Genomic DNA, 27,462 nt, shown 5'->3' on the forward strand with positions numbered 1-27,462 from the left:
CCGCCCCCACTATTTTGCGTGGCTACAGTGCTAATGCTAAGGCTTTGTCCAGTTTTGTTGAACGCCCGCTCAGCTGCTAGACTGTAGAAAGTGAAAATAAACTTCTTATCCTTTAAAGGGTCAAGCTATTGTTTAATATGAGTAAACGAAAAGCGCCACAAGAATCCCTGAACGAAGGAATCACTGATTTTCTCGTTGGTAAGTTTTGAACATGACAGCTCAGGGTAGCATGTGGCTAAGCTAGCAGGACCTTTAAATGTCGAATGAATGAAAATGTAGATCAGTTTTATGGATAAAAATCATGTTTAACATGTTAAAAAATAAGATGAAGTGCATTATTAGACCTAGCTTTAAGCTTCAATCAAATAAAACGGCAAATATAACCATTTATAGAGTTTAATTTTCTCTGAGAGTAGGGTCGAGATCAGTGCTGCATCAACAAAACAATAACATACAGTTTAATTTATGTTTAATGAATAACAAGTGTATTTAAAATTGATTCACAACTAAAAATCGGCAGTTTTGTTTATGTTTCTTTTCAAATCTTTTCTGTTAGCACAATCATAATCTGATTCTCATGATTGTTTTGTCTGTTTATTGAATAAATGTCAAATTATATATTATTTTAAAGTCCTTCATCTAATATAAAGAGACATTGCAAAACTCTTAGCCTTGATGATTGTGTTGTTTGTTTCAGAGCTGGCCAATTATGAGAGAAATGTCAACAGAGCCATCCATAAATACAATGCTTACAGGTAATAATTCACAGAGTCTAATTTCATAACTAAACATATAAGAAATAGAGCTTTTATTAATTATGTATGGTGCTTTGTGTTCAGAAAAGCAGCGTCTGTCATCGCGAAATATCCTCAGAAGATCAAAAGTGGGACAGAAGCAAAGAAACTGGTAAAGGCTGTTGGTTTCATCAGTAGTATTAGCTATTGAGGTAAAGTTGGTTTTATATTCGCACATTCAGACTTTCTCCTTAATATTATAATTTCTGAAAAGTATTATTTACAAATTCGAAGTAGGGAAATCATATTAGCAGCTAATTACCATCAAACCACAACATTTTTCATAGTTAATAAAAAGTGCTGATGTTGTTTTAAAGTCACACTTGCAGGTGATTTCAGACCTAATATTCAAAGTTCAGTGTAGAGACAGTGTCACAAGTTTGTCACGGTTGAAAAATGTATTAATGTGCGAATATAAAACTAACTTTTCCTAATGGTATTAGCGCCCTGATATATCAAAAATACTTGTTTGAAAGCATGTTTTTATGAAGGACTTCCCTTTACCTCTCAGGATGGAGTCGGTGCAAAGATAGCGGAGAAAATCGACGAGTTTTTAACAACAGGAAAACTGCGCAAGCTGGAAAAGGTATTCGAGTGCATGAGAAATGCATCATTACTGAAACAGGGTTTATACAGGAATCGGAGTGTAAAATTTAATGTCTTTTAAGACCTTTTTTAAGACTTTTCCGTGCATTTTAAGACCTCATCGCATCTATAGCTTTCAACCAGTAACATTGGTGACTTTAACTTGCAGCATATTTAGTAAATATTAATTGTAAGAACCATTATTCATATAATGAATAAAACTGCTAATCCAGCGCCTGTGGACCCTTTTCACTAGACTGTTATGACGTGTTTAACGGTCATCATAATATTAAATCCTTGAAAGTTTTTTTTTATATTTTCATTCTTTAAAAAATGTATGAACATTTATGTGTATTTATGACTGTATTATATCACAGGGTGTCCACCGGGGTCTTAACAAGTATTAAAAGTAGATAAATCAATGTAGAGAAATTTAAGGCCCTTAAAAAGTATTTAAAAAATGTAAATGCTGTTTTGCAAGGTATTACATTTTATATCATTTTTGATAATACAATGCATGGTTGTTTGCTAAAGTCTGCCTTAGTTAAATCTGCGAATATCAGGATGCTGTGTAGATTATGAAATCCTGCTAGATTTGACATCATGCTGCTTTGTTTACTGCAGTAATAAAGACAACACCATTATTTCTGCAGTTCTATATGCGCAAACCTGTTGAATTAGCTTGGTTAAATAGATTTTTATTCAGTATATGAATAATGTTTTAGTTTTGGATCAGTTTCTTACATTAATATTTAGTAAATATACTATACGGTAAAATCTCGCCAGTGTTTCTGGTTGAAATTTAAAGTGGTTATAAGATCTTAAAATATATGAAAATAGACTTTAAAAAGGGTCTTAAAAGGTAATAAGTTTAACTCTCTGATTCCTGTATATACTCGGTATCATCTTTGCGTCAAATAACTAAAAACAAAATCCCGCTTGTGTGAGGTGTTTCTAATGCAGCGTCTTTGGGGCTAATGACATTATTCTCTCCTCTGGTTGCCATTATCAGTCCCACACAATTTTTTTGTTTGTTTTTCTGAAAGTCTTAATAACACCATAGTGGAGTTTTTCTTTTATTATTTCAGCAAATAAGATTGTAAAAAAATATTTGTTGTTATCTCTGATTCATTGTGCTCTGAGTTTACACAACCATAACACATCTGGCTACTCAGAAACCCAGAAATGTGACAAGGATCGATATAACAGCAGGAATAACAGTGTCATCCTGGTTACTGCAGTAAACAAAGCAGCGTGATGTCAAATCTAGCAGGATTTTATCAGCATACTAATATTCGCTGGTTAAATTCAGGCAAACTTTATCAAACAACTAGACATTGTATAATCCAAAATATGATACATAATTTAATACCATGTTAAATAGCATTTAATGGGGCTTTCACATTTGGTTCAGTGGCCTTCGATTGTCCTCCCTTGCCACCACCTCGGCTGGTTTGTGTTCACACTGTCTTTTTTCCTTTTGAACTATGGTACACTTGCATCATCAAGCTGCTGTTGTGTGTACAGCTGTTGCTAGGTGAGGGGGGGCCATTAAAGCCAAGGCGCCAAAATTGAAAGATGTACACATATCAAGGTCGTTCTGCTTTTACTGATCTTTTGGTATTGATAACATACAGAGAATGGTTCACGTTTATCTGCCACAAAAATATTAAAGGGCACCTATGGTGAAAAATGTTCTGTTAAAGCTGTTTGGACAGACATGTGTAGGTATAGTGTATAGACCAGGGACGGCCAAACTTGATCCTCGAGGGCCGGTGTCCCTGCAGGGTTTTGTTCCAACACTAGTCAAACACACCTGAACATGCTAATCAGTGTCTTTAAGATCACAAGAAATCTATAAGCAGGTGTGTTTGATTAGGGTTGGAGCTAAACTGTGCAGGACACCGGCCCTCCAGGACCGAGTTTGCCCAACCCTGGTATAGACCGTCATATTGGGGTGATATAAACACACAGAGTCCTTTTTTTTTTCAAATTTAACAACATAAAAACGGTGGACCAATTGGAGCGGTTTTCAGACCGACCGCAACTTGACGTAGGAGTGCGGTCCCCCCGCCCACCGAATTGATTGACAGCTGGGTATTAACATGTCTCTGTAGTAACGCGTATAATCATATCAACAAGACAAGACGTGCGCAAAGCAACCTCTTCAGTTTGCTAGGATCAGCAATCATCCTCAAATGTGATCAAGAGTGAGTTTTACAAGTTTAACATGTTTTGAAACAGAGCATGTGTGTAATGAATTACAGCGATTTACTTCAGCTTTACTTCATCACCACAGCCTCGTGTCACCACAATTATGAAAGAAGACGCCTCAATCCTGGTTTGTGGACGTTAAATCAGGTTTATTTTATACAATAACGTAACACATCCATACAGCAATGGATATTAATCTGTATCCTGTCACATTTGCGAGCAAAACAGTGCAAAGCTGAACACCGCGCTGTGTGTGTGGATTTTGTAATGACACTGTGTGTGACTTATCGTTGCAACTCCACAACAAATAAAGTTCTTACTGTAGTATTTCTCACAAATGTTATGCGAGATCTGCTTCCTAAGGCAGCTGAGGGCAGAGATTGAAGCACGCTGACAGGCACATGGGAACGGTGGGCAGGGAGGACTAGCCTTAAAGGTGCAGTACAAAAAAACATCAACAAGCTGTTAAAAGCTATAAAGCAGAAACTTCAGACAGCTATAATAGATAATTTAGTGGGTGTTTTGAGCTGAAACTTTACAGACACATTCTGGGGACACAAAAGACTTGTATTAAATCTGGAAAAAGGGGTAACCTAGGTGCCCTTTAAAAACATTCAGAACATCATGCGATGTCTGCAGAAGTTGTTTTCAGTCTTAATTGTCACAAAAGGTAACGTTACTGTAGGTGATACACAGACATACACACAGGAATTGAACGTTATAAAAAAATAGTTTGTTGTACAGTTGGCGGTTCAAATCTGCTATCTAGTATGATTGCATTCAAATCAGAAGTGAAGCGGACCAGAGTTCACACTTGCGTACCGAACTCTGATGTCAAACCAACCTGAGAGCGGATCAAAGGAGCTAGTGTGAAAGTGCACCAGGACTTTTTAATACTTTTTAAGGGACTTAAATTTCTCTAAATTGATTTATAGTTTTAATAGACCCCACATACATGCTGTGAAACCAAATGAAACTAAAAATAACCATGTACATAAGAAAATTAAATAAAAAATAAAGATGTATATAAGAAATGAACATTTTTGTGGTCTGTTTGTGTAGATTCGCAATGACGACACAAGCTCCTCCATCAACTTCCTAACCAGAGTGACTGGAATCGGGTACAATGCACTTTATTTTAGTCATTTCTATAAATATAATAACATTAGTGTTGTCTAAAACTTAATACACACTCATTCTGTCTTATTTCAGTCCTGCTGCCGCCAGGAAGTTTTTTGACGAGGGCGTCAGGAATTTAGAAGGTTTGTATATGTTGGTTTGTTAACAGAAGTACTTATTTAACACTTCATGCATATGTTTTATACTCGTGTGTTGTTTTAGATTTAAAGAAGATCGAACACAAACTCAATCATCATCAGCAGATCGGCTTAAAGTAAGTCGTTATTTTTAATATGATACATTTGACATAAATATTAATGTTAGTTTGGATTTGTATGTTAGTACTTTTGTAAAGTCAAGTCACTTTTACAAGGATGAACAAGAAACAGTAAAATAATATACTAAAATAATAATAATAACGATATTTAAATAGTTTAGAGAGACAAATGTGCCTATCTGCCTCAGAAATGTGTAAAATATTAAATATTTAGATTAGGTGACACGGTGGCTCAGTGGTTAGCATTGTGGCCTCACCGCAAGAAGGTCACTGGTTCGCGTCCCGACTGGGTCAGTTGGCATTTCTGTGTGGAGTTTGCATGTTTTCCCCGTGTTGCCGTCGTTTTCCCCCACAGTCCAAACACATGCGCTATAGGGGAATTGGATGAACTAAATTGGCCTAATTGAATAAGTGTGTATGGATGTTTTCCAGTACTCGGTTGCATGCAGTGTAAAATATATGCTGGATAAGTTGGCGGTTCTGTGTCCATCCTCCTTGCATACTTGTAAACTATTATTTATTAAATATTTAGATTTTGTTTACAATAGTACTGTTTTTTTATTTTAAAAAAATGGAATTAAATGAAATATATTTAAATAATTTTTAAAGTTAAACCAAATTAGTTTAGTCATTTTGAATAATTTTTACATTTAATATTCTAGTATTTATTTATTTTAACATTTGTCTCAGTGACTTTCTATGTAAACGTGATATAGTGAACAAATTTTTGATTTGAGAATGACATGCATTTGTAATGAGTCTAATTTGCATTTTTGGGTTTCTGTCCTTCTCTATTAGATACTTTGAGGAGTTTGAGAAGAGAATCCCTCGTTCAGAGATGCAAAAAATGGAGGTTGGTTATTTTTTTTACGGATTCATTGAATTCATTTGTAAAATTTCATTGTTGACATTGGCAATTCACATTGTTGACGTCAAAAATATTTTATTTTTCAAATATTTCTCAAATGATGTTGAACAGATGCAGGAAATTTCCACAGCATGTCTGATAATATTTTTTTCCTCTGGAGAAAGTCTTATTTGCTTTATTTCGGCTAGAATAAAATCAGTTTTTAATTGTTTTAACACCATTTTAAGGTCAATATTATTAGCTACCCTAAGCTATATTTAGATTATCTGCAGAACAAACCACTGACATACAATGACTTGCCTAAATACCCTAACTTCACCCTAATTACCCTAGTTGAGCCTTTAAATGTCACTTTAAGCTGTATAGAAGTGTCTTGAAAAATATCAAGTCAAATATTATTTACTGTCATCATGACAAAGAGAAAATAAATCAGTTATTAGAAATGAGTAGGTAAAACTATTATGATTAGAGATGTGGTCTAATCTTCTCTCCGTTAAACAGAAATTGGAAGAAATATAAAATAATTAAAATGTAACATTAGTCTTTAACTTTAAACATTTTAACCGATGTTTGCAGGCTCTGATATTGAAAGAACTGGATATAGTGGATCCAGAGTACATCGGCACCATCTGCGGCAGCTACAGAAGAGGTTATTGATTCACTCTTATCCCGATATTTAATATAAGTTATCACATTTTATCATCCTAATGTGCCATAATGGCTTTCGTTAATATTCAGGAGCAGAGTCGAGTGGTGATATTGATATACTGCTGACCCATCCGGACTTCACATCTCAGTCTGAGAAACAGGTAAAGTCTGATATTTTTTAAAGATGGAAATAATTAATAAAGAATGCAGTTTTTCTTCGTTTATTTAGGTTTGGCCAAAAATTAATTGCAATTAAGCACGTCCAAAATAAAACTTTGACATAATTTAGGTGTGTGTATTGTGTGTATTTATGGCATGCATATATTTGAGAAATAGATAGTAATGTAAAAAATAATAGGTATAAAATAAATATGTTTTTGATACAGATTATATATATATAAAAGCAATATCAAACAAGTAGCAGTGGGATATTGCTGTATATCGGCACTGGTGGGAGGCGTGTCTTAGTGCCCCCACCAGTGCCGATATACAGCCATATTGCACTGCTACTCGTGTGATATTGCGTTTATACAACAGTTTGACGGCATAATTGTGTATATAAAACAAAATCAAACATTAAGAGTCTCAAAAACCCTTTTGTATGAGGAACTACTTTCTTCCAGATTCAAATCATAAGCTGACAGTTAAACAGCCGAGTGTGCATCTTTTAACCTTTAGATCTGTAGTGTCTGCTCTTTGCTGGCTGTATGTGGGCGGAGTAATACACAAAGGGTAAAGGGGCTGTACGGGTGCTGATATTACTTAAATATATCACGGCTATCAGCCAATCAGATTTGAGAACCAGACAGAACTGTTGTGTATATATATATCTGTATTTAAATATCTATGTAAGAAAATTGTTTTATATAGTTTTGTTTTTTATATCACACATACATAATAAATATAAATATACATAACACGCACACATATATTATGTCAAAACAAACCTTTATTTTGGATGCAATTAATCTTTGCTTAATCTTTTAATTAATCTTTCCTGTTATTATTATTGCACATCTTATTATTAAATTATTAAACTCACCCACCCAATTTGACTAGTGTAAGAATATTATGACTGTAAAACATATTTAAATAGAATGTGTGCTTATTTAATTACATTAGAGAAATTTTTATTCAGAAAATATTTTAAGGGTCCCAATTATTAATTGTTGACTAAACTAAAAGATCTCATATGACCTTTTGTCAGTATTGTTGTTATTTAGTATGTTTTTGTATAATGTTTGTTTATTTGTATTAAGGCTGGTCGATATGACGGCATATATCATTACATCATTAAAATGTTTTATATTTAATTTAAAATGTTTACACATTTATATTTTCATATTTAAGGTTCATTTTCCTGTTACTTGGGACATATTTGATATCTGTGATAAGATGTTACTTGAGAAATGTTTATAATAATAAGGTCTGTCCACATAAAACTGAAATGTGGCATACAGTGGGATTTGTTGTCCAACTAAAGTTATAATTTGTTTACTACATTTACTACATCAAATAAGATCAAGTCCTTTTTTAAATTTTCAAGCTTATATATTATAAAAAGCACTTTTGTACATTTTCTGGAATAACAACCTTCATAAAAAAAACTATATTGTGTAAGACATCATTACCCGTACAGCCTCTATCAAGCCTCTTCAACTGCTCCAGAATGCAGCAGCACGAGTGGTCTTCAATGAACCTAAACAAACACATGTCACTCCACTGCTAGTCCGTTTGCACTGGCTGCCAGTTGCTGCTCGCATCAAATTCAAAGCTCTGATGTTTGCCTACAAAGTGACTTCTGGCTTTGCTCCTTCTTATCTGCTCTCACTTCTGCAGATCTATGTGCCCTCCAGAAACTTGCGTTCTGTGAATGAACATCGCCTCGTGGTTCCATCCCAAAGAGGGAAAAAATCACTTTCGCTCACGCTCAATCTGCCCAGTTGGTGGTATGAACTCCCTAACTGCATCAGAACAGCAGAGTCACTCGCTGTCTTCAAGAAACGACTAAAAACTCAACTATTTAGTCTCCACTTCACTTCCTAATCTGCAATTGCCTCTCTGAATATCACACTAACTGTACAAAAAAAAAAAAAACTAATACTACTAATACTTCCCTTCTTAGACTTTACAGACCTGAAACTTGCCTACAGCACTTATTCATTGTTGCTCTTAGTTGTGTAAATTGCTTCCTTGTCCTCATTTGTAAGTCGCTTTGGATAAAAGCGTCTGCTAAATGACTAAATGTAAATGTAAATTACCGTGAAATAAACTTTCTTATACCATGAGATAAACATTTGGTCATACCGTTCAGCCTTTATTAGGATTAATTTATGATTATAAACTATATATCGAATTTATATTGGTAATGTTGTCATGAAAATGGCCAGTGAAGCTGATATGTCAGAAAAGCATAAATAAACAAATATTATTATTAATATAACATTATTATTCTTATTATATTACATCATTATTCAGCCGAAGCTCCTTCATGCCGTTGTGGATCATCTGGAGTCCATCGGCTTCATTACTGACACACTGTCTAAAGGAGACACTAAATTCATGGTGAGTCTCTCGGCCGTCTTATTTGTGCATTTCAAATATTAATAAATTATAGTGAATGTGAAATAAAACATGTTTTTTTTATTCTTCAGGGTGTGTGTCAGCTGCAGAAAGAAAAAGAAGAAGAGGAGGAGGAGGAGGAGTCTTTACACCGCCGTATTGATATCAGGTACTTTTGAGTTATTTTACTATCATTGGTATTATATTATTGATATTATTATATTTATGATGTTAATATTATATTATTAACATCTTGAGGTAGTTTTTATTTTTGCAGTTTCTGTTTTTTGTTAAATTTAGAATTATTGGCTTTAGTGATCTTGCATTTATTGTTTATATATATATATATATATATATATATATATATATATATATATATATATATATATATATATATATTTATGTAATTTCTGTATTTATGTGTTTTTCTAAATAATTGCATGTGTATATAGGTTTTATTTCTTTGTTTAATACTTTGTTAATTTATTCCTTTGCCTTGACAACATCAACTAAAACTGATAATAACTAGGTACTTTCTGTCTTCTAAACCAGTGTTTCTCAACCATGTTCTTGGAGGACCACCAGCACATTTTCCATGATTTTTAACCAAACACACCTGATTCAGATCATCAGCTCATTAGCAGAGACTGAAAGACCTGTAATGGGTGTATCAGGCAATGGAGACATCCAAAACATAGCGGTGGGCCTCCAGGAACATGGTTGAGAAACACTGTTGTAAATGTTTTATGAAATGCTGTGATGCGACTGTTTTATACAATTTTACCATTATTTTTCATGCAACAAAAGAGGTTGTGTTTAAGCATGATGATTATGATTTTTATTTTTGTGCATGCAAAAGAGACATATTGGATTATTAAATTCGCTATAATTTCACACCACCAGATTTGACACCACCAGATTCGTTTAAATACAACAAAGTTGCCTATGATTTTAACCTAAAATAAACATTTTACACTGAAGATTTTGCCCATCACTACAACTTAAATGTAAAATGAACTTAAATATATGAACTTAAATCTGAAGTGAACTTAAATATAAAATTATATTACAAATGATCAGTCTAGAATCTCATACTATTATTCAGATTTTTAGAATCCACAACCAAACAGGAAAACATCCGGTTTTATCATAAAACATCACAAGAGGAAATAGTCATATGTATTTTTTTCCTGCATTTTCCTCACATCTCTTTCTCTGTATCTGCAGGCTTATCCCTAAAGATCAGTATTACTGCGGTGTGCTGTATTTCACCGGCAGTGATATATTCAACAAGAACATGAGGACTCACGCACTAGAGAAAGGCTTCACGCTCAATGAGTACACCATCCGTCCACTGGGCGTCACTGGTGAGACACACACAACCGCACACATTTACAGCACAGGACAGAAACTGTGTCCATCTGACAGTCTAGTGTGAGCTGTGTCTAAAGCCACACACACTTGTTCACTCATTCACTAATCTTAATCCGCTTGTTAAGTGGTGACGTATGAAATACTGTTTCCGGGTCCAAGCCACTGAATTGAAAAAATATTTGTTTATGACCACTTTTTAGTCCTATCACACATTAAAGTGAATTTTATATTAAATCATGGTGTACACAACAGTCTCTGGACTTGCTGCATCTCAGACACCAATATTTTAACAATTTATAAAAAATTCATCACTTTCTGGCCATTGGATAATAGGCATATATATATATATATATATATATATATATATATATATATATATATATATATATATATATATATATATATATATATATATATATATATATATATATATATATATATATATATGAGCAATATCACACAAGTAGCATTCGTGCGTTGGCACGAGGCCGCAGGCCGAGTGCCTTAGTGCCCCCACCAGTGCTGATATACAGCCATATTGCACTGCTACGAGTGTGATATACAACAGTTTGATGGCATAATTGTGTATATAAAAACAAAATCAAACATGGAGAGTCTTAAAAACCCTTTTGTATGAGGAACTACTTTCTTTCACGTTGGATACAAATCATAAGCTGACAGTTAAACAGTTGAGCAAGCATCTTTTAAACTTTAGATCTGCTTTTTGCTGGCTGTATGTGGGCGGAGTAATACACAAAGCGTAAAGAGGCTGTACGGGTGCTGATATTACTTAAATATATTACGGCTATCAGCCAATCAGATTCAAGAACCAGACAGAACTGTTGTGTATATATATATATATATCGCGCTCATGATTTTCAAAAGTATTGCAACGCTTTGAAAATATTTGATATAGCGCTTGGACCCGGAAGCCGCTTCGCGTGACGTCACATTTAACAAGCGGATATAGTGTAGTGCAGTTGAGTTACCTGGATTAGGAAAGAAAACAAAAATGAGTGTGTGAATTCAGACAGTGACATAGTGTGAGCCACAGACTGGTTCATCATGAACTTTACACACATATATATATAATGTTTTTTTTTTTTTTTCTTTTATAATTTTCTTATTATTTGGCAGTCCTTATTATTTGTTAACAAAGAACAAAAACACCTTCCTGTCATGTACTTTTTTGAATTAAAAACAAAACTCATTTCATATTTATATGCTTATAAAGCATGTACATATACAATATAGTGGGCAACACGGTGGCTAAGTAGTTAGCCCTGACAGCAAGAGGGTCGCTGGTATGAGTCCCAGCTAGGTCAGTTTGCTTGTTCTCCCCGTGTTGTTGCGGGTTTCCACCATGTGCTCGGTTTCCCCCACAGTCCAAACACATGGACTATAGGTGAATTGGGTAGTGAATGAGTGGGTATGGATGTTTTCCAGTACTGAGTTGCATCTGGAAGGGCATCCGCTGTGTAAAACGTATGCTGGAATTGTTGGCGGTTCATTCCTTGGTTGGGACCCCTGATAAATAAAGGGACTAAGCCGAGGGAAAATGAATGAATGAATGAATGAATGAATGAATGATTATACAATATAGTACACAAACATAATATAAAAAATGCTATAAGAAATAACCTACAACATATACCTGCACAAGTGTATGAACAAATAAAGATTCAGTTAATAATAACGGATAATTCAGTTTTTACGAGCTTTGAGATATGATGTTTTAATGGTGTTCACTGAAGAGTACAATCACAAAAATACATGATTGAAATGCACATTTGATCTGTTTTTGTTTGTTGTAATTTTCAGAGATCACATTTTAAGACTACAACTGAACAAAAAACGTGATTTCTAAAAAATACAATACAGCCTTTTTTTTTCTTCGTTAACTTATTATCTGTGGTTCAGGTGTGGCAGGAGAGCCTCTGCTGGTGGACAGTGAGAAGGACATCTTTGAGTACATCCAGTGGAAATACAGAGAGCCGAAGGACCGCAGCGAGTGAAACAAAAGCACATTAAAGAGCAGACTGTGTGTGTGTTGGTCGTTTAGCTCATAATAGTGTATTTTAATAGTAGAAAAGACATAAAGGGAGTGTCTGTGTTTGAGTTTTTAAACTCACTAAAGCAGCTACATGACTGCTGTTGATGGTGCTTTTTAGTCATAATAGTCATGTATATGATTTTGTTTTAAATACAAGAGTGAAGAAAGAATGTTGTGGTTTTGTCAATACTGTGCTTATAGATATCATATTGTCTCAGATAAAGCAGCAAACATGTCTTTCAGCATACTCCCATGCTAAAATATGAATGAGGATTGTGTGTTATTTAAAGTCTGTATGACCTATTATGATGATATTAAGATATTTTTTGTTGGCATAATAGTCTAGCCGTATTATGAGGATGCAGGATTTCTGTTTAAACATTTGGATCCTCCATTAAAAATACTAAATATCAGTTTTATTTTCTGCGTTTTTTCAAAATGAATCTGAATATTGTACTGTTTTATTATGATATATTGAAGAGAACAGTCTGTCTCATATTGAATAGTATAGATCAGTGGTTCTCAAACTGTGGTAAAACTAGTGGTACGCGGGCTGCTTTCTAGTGGTACGCAAAGTAATCCAATATGTCATATGTACATGCAACATATGTTTCAATGTTTAAAAAATGGTTCATATATGAATATGATGACATATAGTTAGGCCCACACGAAATCTGCTCACGCAGAATTACGCAGATTTTTAGCCCATTATTAAATCTGTTTATTTACTTGAGTAAATCTGAATTTATTCAGTTTTTATTCAGTAATTTATTACTTTTTATTTAATATATTAAGGTTTTAGTTATGATACTCCACTGGATACTCCCAAAATAATTCCGCAGAAATCCGCAGATTTTTACCAAAATTCTCAGCAGAAATAGCAAAAAATGTCTGCAGATTCCGTCTGGCCCTGCATATAGCCTATATTTATGAGGTCCAAGCAGCATTTCCAGGCTTTGATGAATAGGATGCTACAGGTTAACACTTAACACATTTAAGTACAGGAGATTTTTTTTCATTTTTTAACTTTTAAAAGCACATTTTAATTTAAATGTTGCCATGTTATTTTGTTTGTTTGGTTTTTTACATAAAAAAACCCCCAGCAGTGTTAATGTTCAAACGATTTATAAGGTTTAAATAATAAATTTTATTAATAATAGTAATTAATCTCCCACGTTTTTAAACTCTGCAGAGTTGTAGCTGCTTGATTAGGCCTACTACACTACTGTATTTCATGACTGGTCATATGGTGGTACTTGGAGGGACAATTTTTTTAGAGGTGGTACTTGATGTAAAAAGTTTGAGAACCACTGGCATAGATAATATGTTACTGCTAGATATGAGCAATCGCTGCAATGCCTTGAACAACTAAACATGAATGAGAGCAGATCCTTAATATAATCAATTATAAAAAAAACACATCTATTTTTATGTTTAAGTTGTATATGCAGAAACACACACTTGTGTTTAAGCTAAGCATAAAAATCCAAATTTCAAACTGTACTTCAACTGTAAGAGCACACAAAACATTCTCAAAATTCTCACATGTGCAATGCAGTTTGTCATGTTTCTCCAACTTTTTCCTGCTTCTAGTTCTTCTGAAAATAGTTTAAAGGTGATTCATGTTCTGTTGTATTTCAAGCACATTATAGGTTTTTACAAGTGAGTGGGTGTGTGTATGTGAGAGAGAAAGAGATCTTACATTTAGCTTTCTAATGTAATTGTAAAAAGCGAATACATTTTTAAATTTATTTATTTACTTGACCACAGCCTTTTTATTCATTATTTTACCGCAACGCTTCTCTTTTCATCTATTTTAATGATTATTATTATTATTGTGTCTCCGTTTGGCACACAGCTATTGAGGTCCAGCGGTTAGCATGTTAGGTTAAGACGCTGCGGACCCGGGTTCGATCCTCATTAGAGTAACTTATTGTTTTCGTTTTTATTGTTAAGACATATAATACTGTTAGGGTTGTTGAACATTTGAAGTTCTAAAGCAAAAAAATACGTGATAGTGTCATTAGAAACTGAATTGGAAATGACCTTATTTTAATATAGTCAGTCGTGAACTGAGGTGGGCCGGTCTGAAGCTTGAAACTCCAGGGCTGAAAAGGTGTCCCACTCCGGCCCTGCCTGTGCATTTGTGAGTTTGTGATGTATTTTTCATAGAATTTAAATGTATTTTACTAAGTTGAAAAATAACACTGATTTTCTTAGTTTGATTTTTGTACAGAGAAAACATCCTAATCAATTGAAAAACTACTCAAAAAAACATTGCCCCACTCTGAGACTGAGAGGTGAATCACATCAAAGTCAGCTCTGAATTTTATACGGTGGCGTATATCAACCGCATGGGGGTATTCGCTCTAGCCGCATGTCTCAGCTCGCCCACCGTCTGCTCCTCTGGAGTCATACATGGCTGAAATTGCTGCGGGCCATTCACATTCCAGGCAAGCTCAACCGTGCAATCGACATGCTCTCACGGCAGCCTTTACGTCCAGGAGTGATGCCAGAGCTGGGGCTGGATTGTAATAAAGAGAAAAACCGGTGGAGTGAGTTACGCATCAACATTAATTTCTTTTAGAATTTACACATCTACACAGACACTGTTGGTATCATAAACATTTAGCTCTAAAGAAGGTAAGATTGTGTATATTTTACTTGTATATTATCTCATGCTCTCTATAGGTTCTGTTTTTATCAGAGGGGAAATTAAAATAGACATCTGTTATTGAAGTACAAAGATGATTTAACTTGTATAAATGAAGCCTCCACCATCAAAGTGCAATTCATGCTATGTATGTCGGTAAAAAAATATCTGCTCATATCTGCTCATAACTTCATCCAAATGTTTATAATTTTAACTAAATAAGAGGAATCTTTAAAACTCCATGTTATTTTACAGTATAAGTACTAGTCAGAGAAAGTTTTCACATTACAGATGTTTATAAATATACTTCACGAAATAATCTGATTTGACAAAAAACGGCCCATGCAAAAATGTGCACACTGTTGTTAAATGGATATTCCATTTCTGTTTTGGAAAGGTCAATAGTGAGTCTTGTTTGTCATGAATGGTTAAACTATCTTGAACTATTCTTGCACACACTGTTTTTAATTGTATTTATTATTTTTGAACCACACTAAAGAAAACTGAACTATTCCTATTACAAAAGGATAGACATTCACTGATACTCAAGAATGAAATACATGTAAACTTTTGATTGTCTTTTTTCCATTTAGTTCTGCTCTTTAAGCTGTTTAAATATTTCTCAGATGACAACATAACATTTACGCTAAACATACATTTCTAAGAGTTTACAAATCCTGGCTCTTAAAGGGACAGTTCATCCGTAAATACAAAAGAATATTCATATATGAAACTTACAGGGGATGTAAGTTTTTGAACAGGATGACAAATTGTATTTACGCCAAACATCCATTTCAAAAGGTTTACGCACTCTGCCTCTTAATGGGACAAAATATTGATTCTGTTATTAATTACTAAAGTCAGATATTCTGGTGTGCGTTTCCCAAAACCATCGTTAGCCAACTAAGGTCGCAAGTTCTGTCGTTACAAACATAGTTTGTTGATTCGCCATTTCTTAAATCCGTCGCTTCAACGAACATTCGCAAACTGCGTCACAAACTTGAGAAATCGCAACTACACCTCTGGAGCTGTAGTTCGAAACATAGTTCCTGCCTGTGTTCTATTCCCACTTATCCCCCCTATGCCCTATTCATTTAGAGTATTCTAACATTCAAAGTTGGAATTATTAAAACTAAAAAAGCATTAAGGTCATCTCTCTTAGGTGTAATTTGCTCTCAAACTATTTTTACAGTTCAGTTTTAGAGATCTTCATGTTTACAGTTGTGCTCCCTTTACAGTGCACTTTGAAAACATTGATGTCATTTTGAACACAGCCTCATGGCGAAAGCTAAAGCAGGTCGCACACCACAAAAACCATACGTTAATTCTTTTAATTTATAGTGGGTTATTTATTAAATATCTGTACTGTATATGACATGGGCCTGCTGGTTACATTTCTACAGTGGTTTACATGTGTCACATCGTAAAAACAGACTTTAAAAAAATAAAAATAAAGAAATAGACAACGTCCTAATTAATAATAATAATAATAATTATTATTATTATTACTATTGTTTTTATTATTATCATCATTAATATTATTAATAATATTATTAAAGAATGTTTTTTCATTTCTAATAAATAATAAATATTACATTTCATTTCTTAATAAATAGCCTCATTATTTATTTACTTATATGAATATGTGTTAGCTTTTGTAAGTGATTTAATGTTTTAGAATAGAATATTTCATGTTCAACTTCTCAATAATATTAGTAAAGCAAACATATATCTGCCATTTACATATATTTCAGTTAATATGGAAAGCGAGTACACGTTTTTACCAAATCTAATATTGGATTATATTTTAAATGTGTGTGCATGTAAAAAATTGTAATTTGCACAAAGAAATAATGGGGTTCTTCTCTAAGGAAGTAGTTACTCCACCCCGTTTAGAGCATCATTATGGGCGTTTTACGTTATAACTAACGTGGTTCAAGCGATGGATCTGCGATAGAGATTTAAAAGCTACTTAAATGTTTCCCAGATGACAAAAATTACATTTAAGCCAGACATCCATTTACAAACGTTCACGCACTCTGCCTCCTAAAGGGACAGTTCATCCAATAATATTGGTTCTGTCATCAATTACTAAAGTCAGATATTCTGCTTTGAAAATGTGCTTACACAATGCCAGTTTAGCCAATTATATTTCAGCACCCCGGGTTGCCTTTGTGGTAAACTGCGTATTTCATTTATTCAGTCAGAAAGGCTCTCAAAGTGTGTGTACAGGACTGAAATGTGACCTCTGGTGGACACTAACAGACTCTGAAATGAGACGCAGATTCAGAGTTCCACATGAGGCAGTTATTAATTAGCAAATAATATAAATATTACGAACGTAAACATTAGGGAAGCTGGTTGCATTGTAACCCCGTGTCCTAACAACACACATGACAAGATATGCAGTGATAAGTAATTTGGTTGTTTGCACCAGACGAAAACGACATTTAAATACAGCCATTCAGAAGCACAGAATAGTGCACTCACTGCACTCCAATGAAATGGTAACGTTCATATATGAAACATAACACAGGGGGTGTAAGTTTTTAAACAGGATTCTTTCCCTTATTTTCCAGTTAATTCTCCCCTTTAAAAGCTACTGAAATGTTTCCCAGATGACAAATTACATTTACGCCAGACATCCATTTCAAAAGGTTTACACACTCTGCTTATTAAAGGGACAGTTCATCCAAAATTGTTGATTCTGTCATCCATTACTGATCATCAAGTGATTCCAAACTTTTGAGTTTGAGTGCTAAATAGTTGTTGGATGATTGTAAAAATCTGACCTGTTCAATCTGAATTCCTTAATGGTTTTTCTTGCAGCTACGGAGCAAACATGTCGATCTTACCTATTGAAGTCAAATATGTAAGGGGTATGAGTGATGAGATGCAGCAGGACGCTCTACAGTGCGTCATTATGGCTCAGAGCATGTGCACAGAAAACAATGACACTGCAGCATATATTGCGAAGGTGAAGAGTTGTTCACTAATTTTCAGAGTAAATGAAAAGTCTTTATCAGTATTTGTTCAGAATCTTTGTCAGGAACCTTTGTTGTGTTTAGTGATTAACTTTAATACTGCATCCTTCATCGTAGGAATTTAACGAAAAGCATAAACCTACCTGGAGCTGCATTGTGGGAAACTTCGGTTGCTCCCTTTTACCGACGACTCATCATGTCTGCTTCACTGTTGGCGAGAAATTATATTTTCTCTTCAAGGCTGCATGAATGTCAGATTTACACAAACTAAATCTGAATGATAATATGAACAATTGAACAATTATATATACAGTTGAAATAAACATTATTTGCCCTCCTGTGAAATTGTTATTCTTTTTCAAATATTTGCCATGTGTTATTTTACGGAGCAAGGAGATTTACACAGTATGTCTTATAATATTTTTTTTTCTTCTGGAGAAAGTGCTTCCTTTAGTTTAGCTGGAATAAAAGCAGATTTTACTTTATATATATATATATATATATATATATATATATATATATATATATATATATATATATATATATATATATATATATATATAAATAATTTTTAAGCTTAATATTATTAGCCTCCTTTATTTTTTTACAGTACAAACTAATGTTATACAATAACTTGCCTAATTAACTAAACTTACCTAGTTAACATAATTATCCTAGTTATGCCATCAAATGGCACTAAATACTAGTATCTAGCAAAATTCAGAGTAAAATATTGTTTATTGTCATCTTGGCAAAGACAAAATAATTCAGTTATTAAAAATTAGTTTTTAAAACTGTTGTTTAAAAATGTGTTAAAGTTCACATTCATTCATTTTCTTTTTGGCTTAGTCCCTTTATTAATCTAGGGTCGCCACAGCGGAATGAACCGCCAACTTATCCAGCATATGCTTTACACAGTGGACTTGTGGGGGAAACTGGAGCACCCGGAGGAAACCCACACCAACGCGGAGAGAACATGCAAACTCCACAGAGAAATGCCAACTGACCCAGCCGAGGCTCGAACCAGTGACCTTCTTGCTGTGAGGCAATCGTGCTTCCCACTGCGCCGCCGTGACGGCCAAAAATGTTCTCAAAAATATTAAATCATTTTTGCATATTAAAATAAATCGAATTTCACAGGAGGGCTGATAATTTTGACTACAACTGCATTAATAAAACAAATAAAATATAATCACAAATAAAACTTGCTGTGGGCTTATTACAAACTTAAATTAACCACTTTAATGTCCAATGGCGAGTTGATTTTTATTTTTTATTTTTGCTTGAAAAAAAGAAAAAAAAAATGGTCAACTTATGTGTCATGATAACTTTTTTTATGTGCAATCAATTCTGCTTCAGGAAATGTTCAGCTTAAGTTAGAACGTAGCAAACAAAAAACAAAAAAAACGAGTCTTACTTCGGTTTTCCAGAATAATTGTCTTGTGTTTGAGATCCTGTTAATCGCGTGGTTTCAAATGTATGAGTGAACAAATCTCGTTCTGCCTGTTCTGAAAAATCACACAAATATATTTTGAGCTTCAGTCCACAACATTAACTTTAATTTGAACATATTTAGACGATGCACAACTGCAATAAATTGATTGCTTCACAATTGCCTGTAGTTTTTTTAATGTTTTGTGTTTGCAGAATAGTGTTGTCAAAGGTTTAACTTCGATACGATACCAAGATTAACTATAACACAATACAGATGCAACTACAGCATTTCTTTTCTTTTAAAAAATTATTTATTAATAAGGATTCAGGGTTTGATGTCAGTAGTAGAACCATTTTTTAAAAAGTAAAACAAATACAGAACTAAAAAGTAATTTTGTCAACAAATTTTGTTTAAAAATACAATACACTATATAGACAAAAGTCACTTTTTTGATATGGTTCTCAGAGAACCTGTAGAGGTTGCTTGGTCCTTACTGTTCATGACACAGTGATCCTGACATATTCATATATAATTAATAACATATTTATATATTAATATATGGGGGGTGCAGTGGCGCAGAGGGTATCGTTGTCGCCTCACAGCAAGAAGGTCGCTGGTTCGAGCCTCAAAACTCCTGTGTGGAGTTTGCATGTTCTCCCTGTGTTCACGTGGGTGTCCTCCAGGTGCTCCGTTTCCCCCCCCAGTCCGAACACATGCGCTATATGTGAATTGGGTAAGCTAAAATGTCAGTTGTGAGTGAGTGAGTGAGTGAGTGAGTGAGTGAGTGAATGGGAATGTATGGGTGTTTCCCAGTGATGGGTAAAACATGTGCTGGGTAAGTTGTCGGTTAATTCCACTGTGGTGACCCCAGATCAATAAAGGGACTAAGCCGAAAAGAAAATAAATGAATGAATGAATATTGATATATGGGTGGATGATGTGACATGCATTTTAGCTGTCGCTGATGTCAAACAATCTTTCGTTCACTCCCAAGGAATTTTCTCTTGTTTTCTCTGCAATTAATTCTAATATTGTTTCCTTATTTAGAGGTGTAACTTGGATTCATAAGCCCATAATCAAACTAGTTGATACAGTGTGTGGTAAAATTTGTTTCTCACAGTCTAAAAATAACAAATCTATTCGCTCTCTATTTGTAAATCAAGTTGTATCTAAACCTTGCTCTATTACCTATTGGAATAATTTTGTAAGAATTCCTAAATGGGAAAGTATTTGGTCATTGCCTCACAAATTTTTGGTTACAAATAAGATAAAAGAAATATCTTTTAAACTAATTCATAATTTCTATCCAGTTAAACATTTCCTAAGTAAATTTAAAAAGGATATTGATATAAATTGCTCTTTTTGTTCTTTGCATTTGGAAACTGTACCCCACCTTTTCTGGCACTGTGGTTATGTTAAAAAAACTCTGGTATGATGCTTCTGTTTTTATAAAGAAAAGGGTTCTCTTTAACTTTAATTTGCATTATGAAACTGTAATTTTTGGGTATTTTAATTATGATAATTTGAATAATGAAGCTTTTGTTATTAACCTATTTATTTTGCTAATTAGGTTTCATATTCATAAGTGTACATTTTCCAACAAAAAACCTTGTTTTACTGTGTTTTATAAGGAACTGAAAAATTACTTTTGCACTATTCAGCATAGTGCTAATCGAAAGGCCATTAAAACTGTCCAACTGTGCTCTAGTTTCAAAATATTTGATTAATGTAAAGGTCCTGCTTGTTTATATTTGTAAGAATTTTTAGTTAAGTATTTATACTCTTATTTTTATGTTTGTTTTATTTTATTTTATGTATTGATGTTATCATTTATTTTCTATCACCCTGGCATTGTTTTGTTTGCTGTATTGTCATGTATATGTTGTTTAAAGCATAATAAAAAAATAAATAAATAAAAATAAATAAATAAATAAATAAAAATTTTTTTTTAAAAACAATCTTTCGTTCATTCATTTTCTTTTCAGCTTAGTCCCTTTATTAATCAGTGGTCGCCACAGCTGAATGAACCATCAACTTATCCAGCATATGTTTTACACAGTAAATGCCCTTCCAGCCACAACCCAACACTGGGAAACACTCACTCACATATATGGCAAATTCAGCTTATCCAATTCACCTATAGCGTATGTGTTTGTACTGTGCGGGAAGCCGGAGCACCCGGTGGAAACCAACACCAACACGACAAGAAAATGCAATTCCCGTGTGTACAATGCCCGTGTGACGAAGCTGGGACTCGAACTAGTGACCTTCTTGCTGTGAGGCAATCGTGCTACCCACTGCGCCACCATGACACCTAATGTCATACAGTATTAATACAATAGTCTTGTTTTTGTTAAGATTTACCTTTATGTTGTTCTTCTGAGACGGTGGTTCTTAATTCCAGTCCTCACACATTTTGTATGTCCTCCTTACTTGACAGACCTGATTCAGATCATCAGCTCGTCAACAGAGAGATCCATGAGCTGATCATTGTGTGTCAAGTAAGGGAGATGTACAAAATGAGCTAGAGGTCTGAAACTGAGAACATCTGCAGAGGATATGCAGAGCTGACAATATTGTGTTAATTTTTTGTGTTATAAATTCTTCCAATGTCTGTTCCTAATGTCCCACATGCTCTAGTTCTTTAATTCAGTAGAGAGTGCGGAAATAAGGGACCGAATAAGTAAAGGAATGTTGTCAGGTGTGATGTCAGAGGGCTGGTTTGTGATGTCGTGATGAACCGGTGGAGTTACATTACACTATCTACAAACGCAGGTGAAACACGGTGTTACAGAAACTGAGTGAATCTACAGGTAAGAGCATGTTTTATTAATTTATATATACATGCACACACTCAACATTCTAGGGTCAATAAGAAATGTAAAATGAAAAGCATCTTTCTTGTTACCATGGACTTCTGTTTAAAATAAATGCTAATCTGTTGAACTTTATTTATCAAATGATCTGGAAAATAATATATGATAGTTTCATCAATAATATAAAGCAGCACAACTGATGTTAACACTGATATTAATCAAAAAAGTTCTGGAAGATTTTGTTGATGGTGTCCAAGGGGTCTTAAAAGTCTTTAAATGTCTTAAATTTCAAAATCTAAATTTCAGGCCTTGAAAAGTCTTAAATTCACTGAAATATTGTTTTGTAGGTCTTAAATACTTTAATAAGGTCTTTATTTTCTTATGTCCATATTTACACTTTTCCTGTCCCATCCAATCACAATCCATCTTAATAAAACATTTAACAAAACTCTACCTGTAACTCTATTAACTGATATGGTTAAATAACAATACAATACCATTTGTTCTCCATATATATAGGCCATATATGCTGAGGACACTGATCTGGGCAGATGGTTGTGCATATATTTAGTTTAGATTATAGTTTTTAAAACTTTTCAAAACTTTTTTAAAAGAGAAATGTGTATGTGTATACAATAGAGTTTGCTTACTTTGGCACAATGTGTAAAATATGTGGCTATATTATATATATATATATATATATATATATATATATATATATATATATATATATATATATATATATATATATATATATATATATATATATATAATATTATTTATTATTATTATTTTATTTATTTTTTGATGGGGTAAGTAAAAATATTTTCCACTGGAAAACCAGGCCAATACACTCTCAGAAATAAAAGGTATGATGCAAGCTGTCACTGGGATGGTACCTTTTCAAAATGTAGACATTTGGACTTAAAGGGTCCATATTTGTACCTCAAATGTATATATTATCACCTTCAAATTTTGAGATTTGATAATCAATTTAATAATACGGTACTATTATGGACCTTTTAGGTAAAAATTTGTAGCTTTTAAAAGGGTACCACCCCAGTGACAGCTCACTTACCTTTATTTCTAATAGTGTAGATTAGAAAATATCCTAAGCATTTAGCCCTGTCTGAAAGTCTAAAATGTATTCAAAATGGTCTTAAAAAATCTTTAAAAGTCTTAAATTTGACTCCAGATTTTGTCCTGTCTCATACTTGCTCATTAATACAGAATATTTTCTTATGAATGCAGAAAGATTAATGGCATCGATTCAGGTACACCTTTCAACGATGAGTGACGAGATGCAGCGGGAAGCTCTACAGTGCGCTCTTCTGGCTGTCAATATGTATAACAATGGCAAAGACATTTGTAATTACATCTATCAGGTGAAAAGAGTTTTACAGAGAATCTCCCCTGAAAAAAGGTTCAGTGGAGCTTAACACTATATAGCTGCGTCCCAAATCGCATACTTATGCACTATTCTACGTCATTTTGTAGTATAAATAGTGTAAGTAGTGCGTTCACACTGAAAACTCTAAAAATAATAAGTGCACTTCAATTACCCGGATGATGCACTCATTCAGCCGCTAAAATGAAGTGTGTAATGATGGACACTTCACGCACTCAACGACCGCAGGTTTGCTTACGTAGCGGAAGGGGCGGAGCATCGGACGCACATGTTGAATAACTTTATTTAATTTGGAAGGTGAAAGCAAAATTCTTTTACGAGAGTGATTATAGTGCCTCCCGATAGTGATTGCGGCAACACTCACTGCAGGTATTATTTGATAATTCGGCCGTTTACTTCAATGATTTGGCAACCGTCAAACGTCATCAGGGAAACGGTTTGAATTTCCGCTTAGTAAAAAAACATTAGTGTGCCATTTGGGACGCCACTACATACATATACTACCCTGTTGAGTGTGTAAGTGCATAAGTACATAGTGCATGAGTGCATAGTGTAGAGTGTGCCATTTGGGACGCAGCTAATGTCTTTTTTTTTTTTTTTTTTTTTTTTTTTTTTTTTTTATTAACAAGAACCAGCATGTACAGTTTTAGTTGTTTTGTTATACAATACAATCACTTTACATTTCTTAACAAGAATGAAATAAATGAAAAAAACAAAGAAGAGGGGAAAAAAAGAAAAAAAAAAAGAAAACAAAACAGAGGAGAGGGTACATAATTATCAAATTACATACAAATATGTTTCGCACATTTTATAATTTTAGTTATTTACAAGAGTTAGTAATGCACTTTTTTTTTCACAGGAAATGCATATATACAAACATTTTATGTAAAAATGTTAAAGGAGGAGCATATATTAATTGTTTTAATTGCTTTTCTATTTTGAGACTTGGAAATCACTTTTATATACATTTGAATCTCTTTTTCTAACTAATGTCTTTCCTATAGGAATTTCAAAGAAAACATGGGAGCACCTGGCACTGCATTGTGGGAAATACTGAGAGTTACTTAGTGGGATCCGAAGATGACTTTTTTATTGACTTCTCTGTTGGCAACAGGAAGATAGTGCTTTTCCACACAGCCTAGCAACAGCAACAATTCAAACATATTTTATTAAAGCAACTAATAAAATGTATAAATTTATAAACTTAGAAAAAACTTTTTTCATTTTACCAATATTTCAAATAAACATGAACATTTACCGGGCTGAAGCTATACTGTGGTTAATGTCATTGTTTCTCAACGTTCCTGGAGGACCACCATCTCTGCACATTTTCTCCTAAGTGAAGTTTATTCATAAACTAATTTCGAGAGGATCGCGTGCTTATGATTTATCACGTCCAGTCTCGCATTTGCTAATCACTAATCTTCCAATCATATGAGCCCTAAGGCACCATAAATAGTCTAAGTTTTCAGTTCACTTTATCTTCGTTTGGAAGAAACCCCCCTCCTCCCCTATTCTCCTCCTTTACCTGTAATTGGGCGGCACGGCGGTCCAGTGGTTAGCACTGTGAACCACACAGCAAGAATACTGCCGGTCCTAGTTCGATAGGACCGGTGAGTGTTTCTGTGGGGAGTTTGTATGTCCTTCCCGTGTCCGCGTGGGTTTTCCCCGGGCTCTCCGGTTTCCTCCCACCATCCAAAGACATTCAACATACTTAACAATCAAGCTGGTCTAATTCCTTACGTTCCCTTAGCTACAGCGGCAGGGGAGTTCTGAGATCCACCGAGCTCGGGCTCCCTTCTTGCTCTGCCAACGGGAGGAAGCCCCGGGCTCGAGGAGCCCTTGAGCTCGGGGCTCTCTCCCGGGACAGCATGCCAAATAAGCTTTGTAAATCATCAGCTAAGTGTGAACTCTTGAAACCAAACACACCTGTTTCAGAAAATCAGCTCATTAGAGACTGAAAAGACATCCAAACAATGAAGTGTTAGTGATCCTCCAGGAACGTGGTTGACAAACACTGGTTTATTTGATAATTTGTGAATCCTAATTTAAAAAATGAATCACATTTACACCCTGCTGCATCAAATTGCACAATTTTGCTCAGTTTCAGGCTCACAGTAAGATCTTATTGTCCATAATATTCACTGTATCGAATGACCCATGACAATAAGATAAACCAGTAAAAATCATGCTATTATTACGGGTTTACAGGGTTAAATGTCAAACTATAGCTATATTAGCGCTGTCACCTTGCATGGAACAAGGGTTTTAATTGGAAAGAGAATAGGCATGTGCTTGTGCCAGTATAAGATTCTGACAGTATGATAACCTTGGATAAAAATATCACAGTTTTATGGTATCATATTGTAATTACTACTTTAAAATAAGTTCTTTATAAATGTCTGGGTAAAAGCAACAACTTTTTAACAATTTTGAACAAAATACCAATAGTATCTGGATATGATGCATGCTAGGATTGCATCACTCAGCGATGCAATTTCAGACACAATGCACTCAATGGTCCTGTTGGGTTTTTTTCAATACTCCTGATAATAAAAGTAAGGAATATTTCATTATACATTTCCTTTTAATCCTTGCTAAATTCCATATACACAGCTGTAAATCCTTTCAACGCGTACCCTGTTTTATTGTCTTTGTAAAGGAAATTCAACAGGACATTAGAACTGTTAATTTGTTCCCCTTCTTAATTTTCTTAACACATGATTTTATATTATTATTTATTTCTCCCTTGTATGTGCTTATTTAATGCTTTACTTATCTGTAAAACTCATGTACACTCTTTGTAACAAATTCGAATGATGTTGTTATTATTACCCTGACATTAATTAAAAAAAATGCACTCAATGGGGTGAGTGAAGTCACTGTGATGGGTAGGGTTAGGGATGGGGTTAGGTGAGCACGTTAAAAAGCATTGGATGCAGCTCAGATTGCACTGCACCAGGTCTTCATCCACACCCCTCCTCTCCAAATTTACTGCACTGTTCAGGTCTATTGCATGCTTGGATGTTGGTGTATAAGCAATTTTCAGATGTATGCTTAATTGTGGGCTGCCCAGAAGTGTCCTTTTCTGCTGGAGATACTAAATAAAATGCTCTGACAACATGTACATTTTTTTATTTACATATACCTTAGGAACAGTATAAAAGGAAATATTAGCAGTCTTAAAAATGTTCTAATTTTTGTGCTACAAATGTGTGTAACTTCACATATTTAATGGAAAACTGCTTAATTTGCTTGTTTGAAACAACATTTGAAGAGTTTAGATGCAAACATCTCTGAATGCTGTCTGACATTTTTCTCTAAAATGAGCAGTTTTATCAGGCTTTTGTGTGTGTATGTTTAATAATATCACAATATCAAAAAATAAGTCCTTGGTCTTTAAAGTGAAATATCTCAACATAAACAAAGGAGGCTGAGAAACATGTTAATTTTTGGTGGAAATTTCAGACGGTACTGAGAGGTTTTTGCATTTGTACTCTTCATTTCATAAATTGCAATATTTAAGGTAACGTTAATGTGCTTTATGCACAGCTAGAGTTTTAAAGCCAACAATAAACTTCCGGTGAAAGCTTAATGTGACTATTTTCAATTTCACAAGGTGGATTTTACAGCATTGATGTTGTAATGTAATTAAAATACATTCAGTTAAAT

At 34.0% G+C, this 27,462-nt stretch overlaps 1 protein-coding gene and 3 long non-coding RNA genes across 7 annotated transcripts in view; 3 read left to right on the forward strand and 1 right to left on the reverse strand.

Moving 5' to 3' along the window:
* polb (polymerase (DNA directed), beta) lies at nucleotides 1–12,911 on the forward strand. Its single transcript, NM_001003879.2, has 14 exons — nucleotides 1–198; nucleotides 698–755; nucleotides 840–906; nucleotides 1,306–1,380; nucleotides 4,656–4,714; nucleotides 4,806–4,855; nucleotides 4,935–4,986; nucleotides 5,788–5,842; nucleotides 6,434–6,506; nucleotides 6,596–6,666; nucleotides 8,984–9,070; nucleotides 9,160–9,236; nucleotides 10,295–10,434; nucleotides 12,362–12,911. The coding sequence occupies exons 1-14, from the start codon at nucleotides 138–140 to the stop codon at nucleotides 12,454–12,456; spliced, it is 1,020 nt and encodes a 339-aa protein (NP_001003879.2). The 5' UTR covers nucleotides 1–137; the 3' UTR covers nucleotides 12,457–12,911.
* LOC141375571 (uncharacterized) overlaps nucleotides 11,574–27,462 on the reverse strand; it is an 18,368-nt gene continuing 2,479 nt past the window's right edge. Inside the window, exons 3-7 of one of the 4 annotated variants that reach the window (XR_012384044.1) lie at nucleotides 24,821–24,928; nucleotides 19,549–19,639; nucleotides 18,275–18,339; nucleotides 17,940–18,002; nucleotides 12,164–15,018 (exon numbers count right to left, since the gene is read on the reverse strand). This is a non-coding gene — a long non-coding RNA (uncharacterized lncRNA). Of the gene's footprint in view, nucleotides 15,019–17,939; nucleotides 18,003–18,274; nucleotides 18,340–19,548; nucleotides 19,640–24,820; nucleotides 24,929–27,462 lie in introns of all 4 variants that reach the window. The other 3 variants (XR_012384046.1, XR_012384045.1, XR_012384047.1) reach the window with 3 other exon arrangements.
* On the forward strand, nucleotides 14,973–18,469 carry LOC101882034 (uncharacterized). The gene is made up of 3 exons (XR_223921.5): nucleotides 14,973–15,137; nucleotides 17,977–18,124; nucleotides 18,249–18,469. It is a non-coding gene; the product is annotated as an uncharacterized lncRNA (long non-coding RNA).
* si:dkeyp-51b9.3 lies at nucleotides 22,318–25,052 on the forward strand. Its single transcript, XR_223922.5, has 3 exons — nucleotides 22,318–22,379; nucleotides 23,634–23,767; nucleotides 24,795–25,052. It is a non-coding gene; the product is annotated as a si:dkeyp-51b9.3 (long non-coding RNA).

Source organism: Danio rerio, chromosome 8, assembly GCF_049306965.1.
Source record: "Danio rerio strain Tuebingen ecotype United States chromosome 8, GRCz12tu, whole genome shotgun sequence".
Taxonomy (NCBI): Eukaryota; Metazoa; Chordata; class Actinopteri; order Cypriniformes; family Danionidae; genus Danio; species Danio rerio.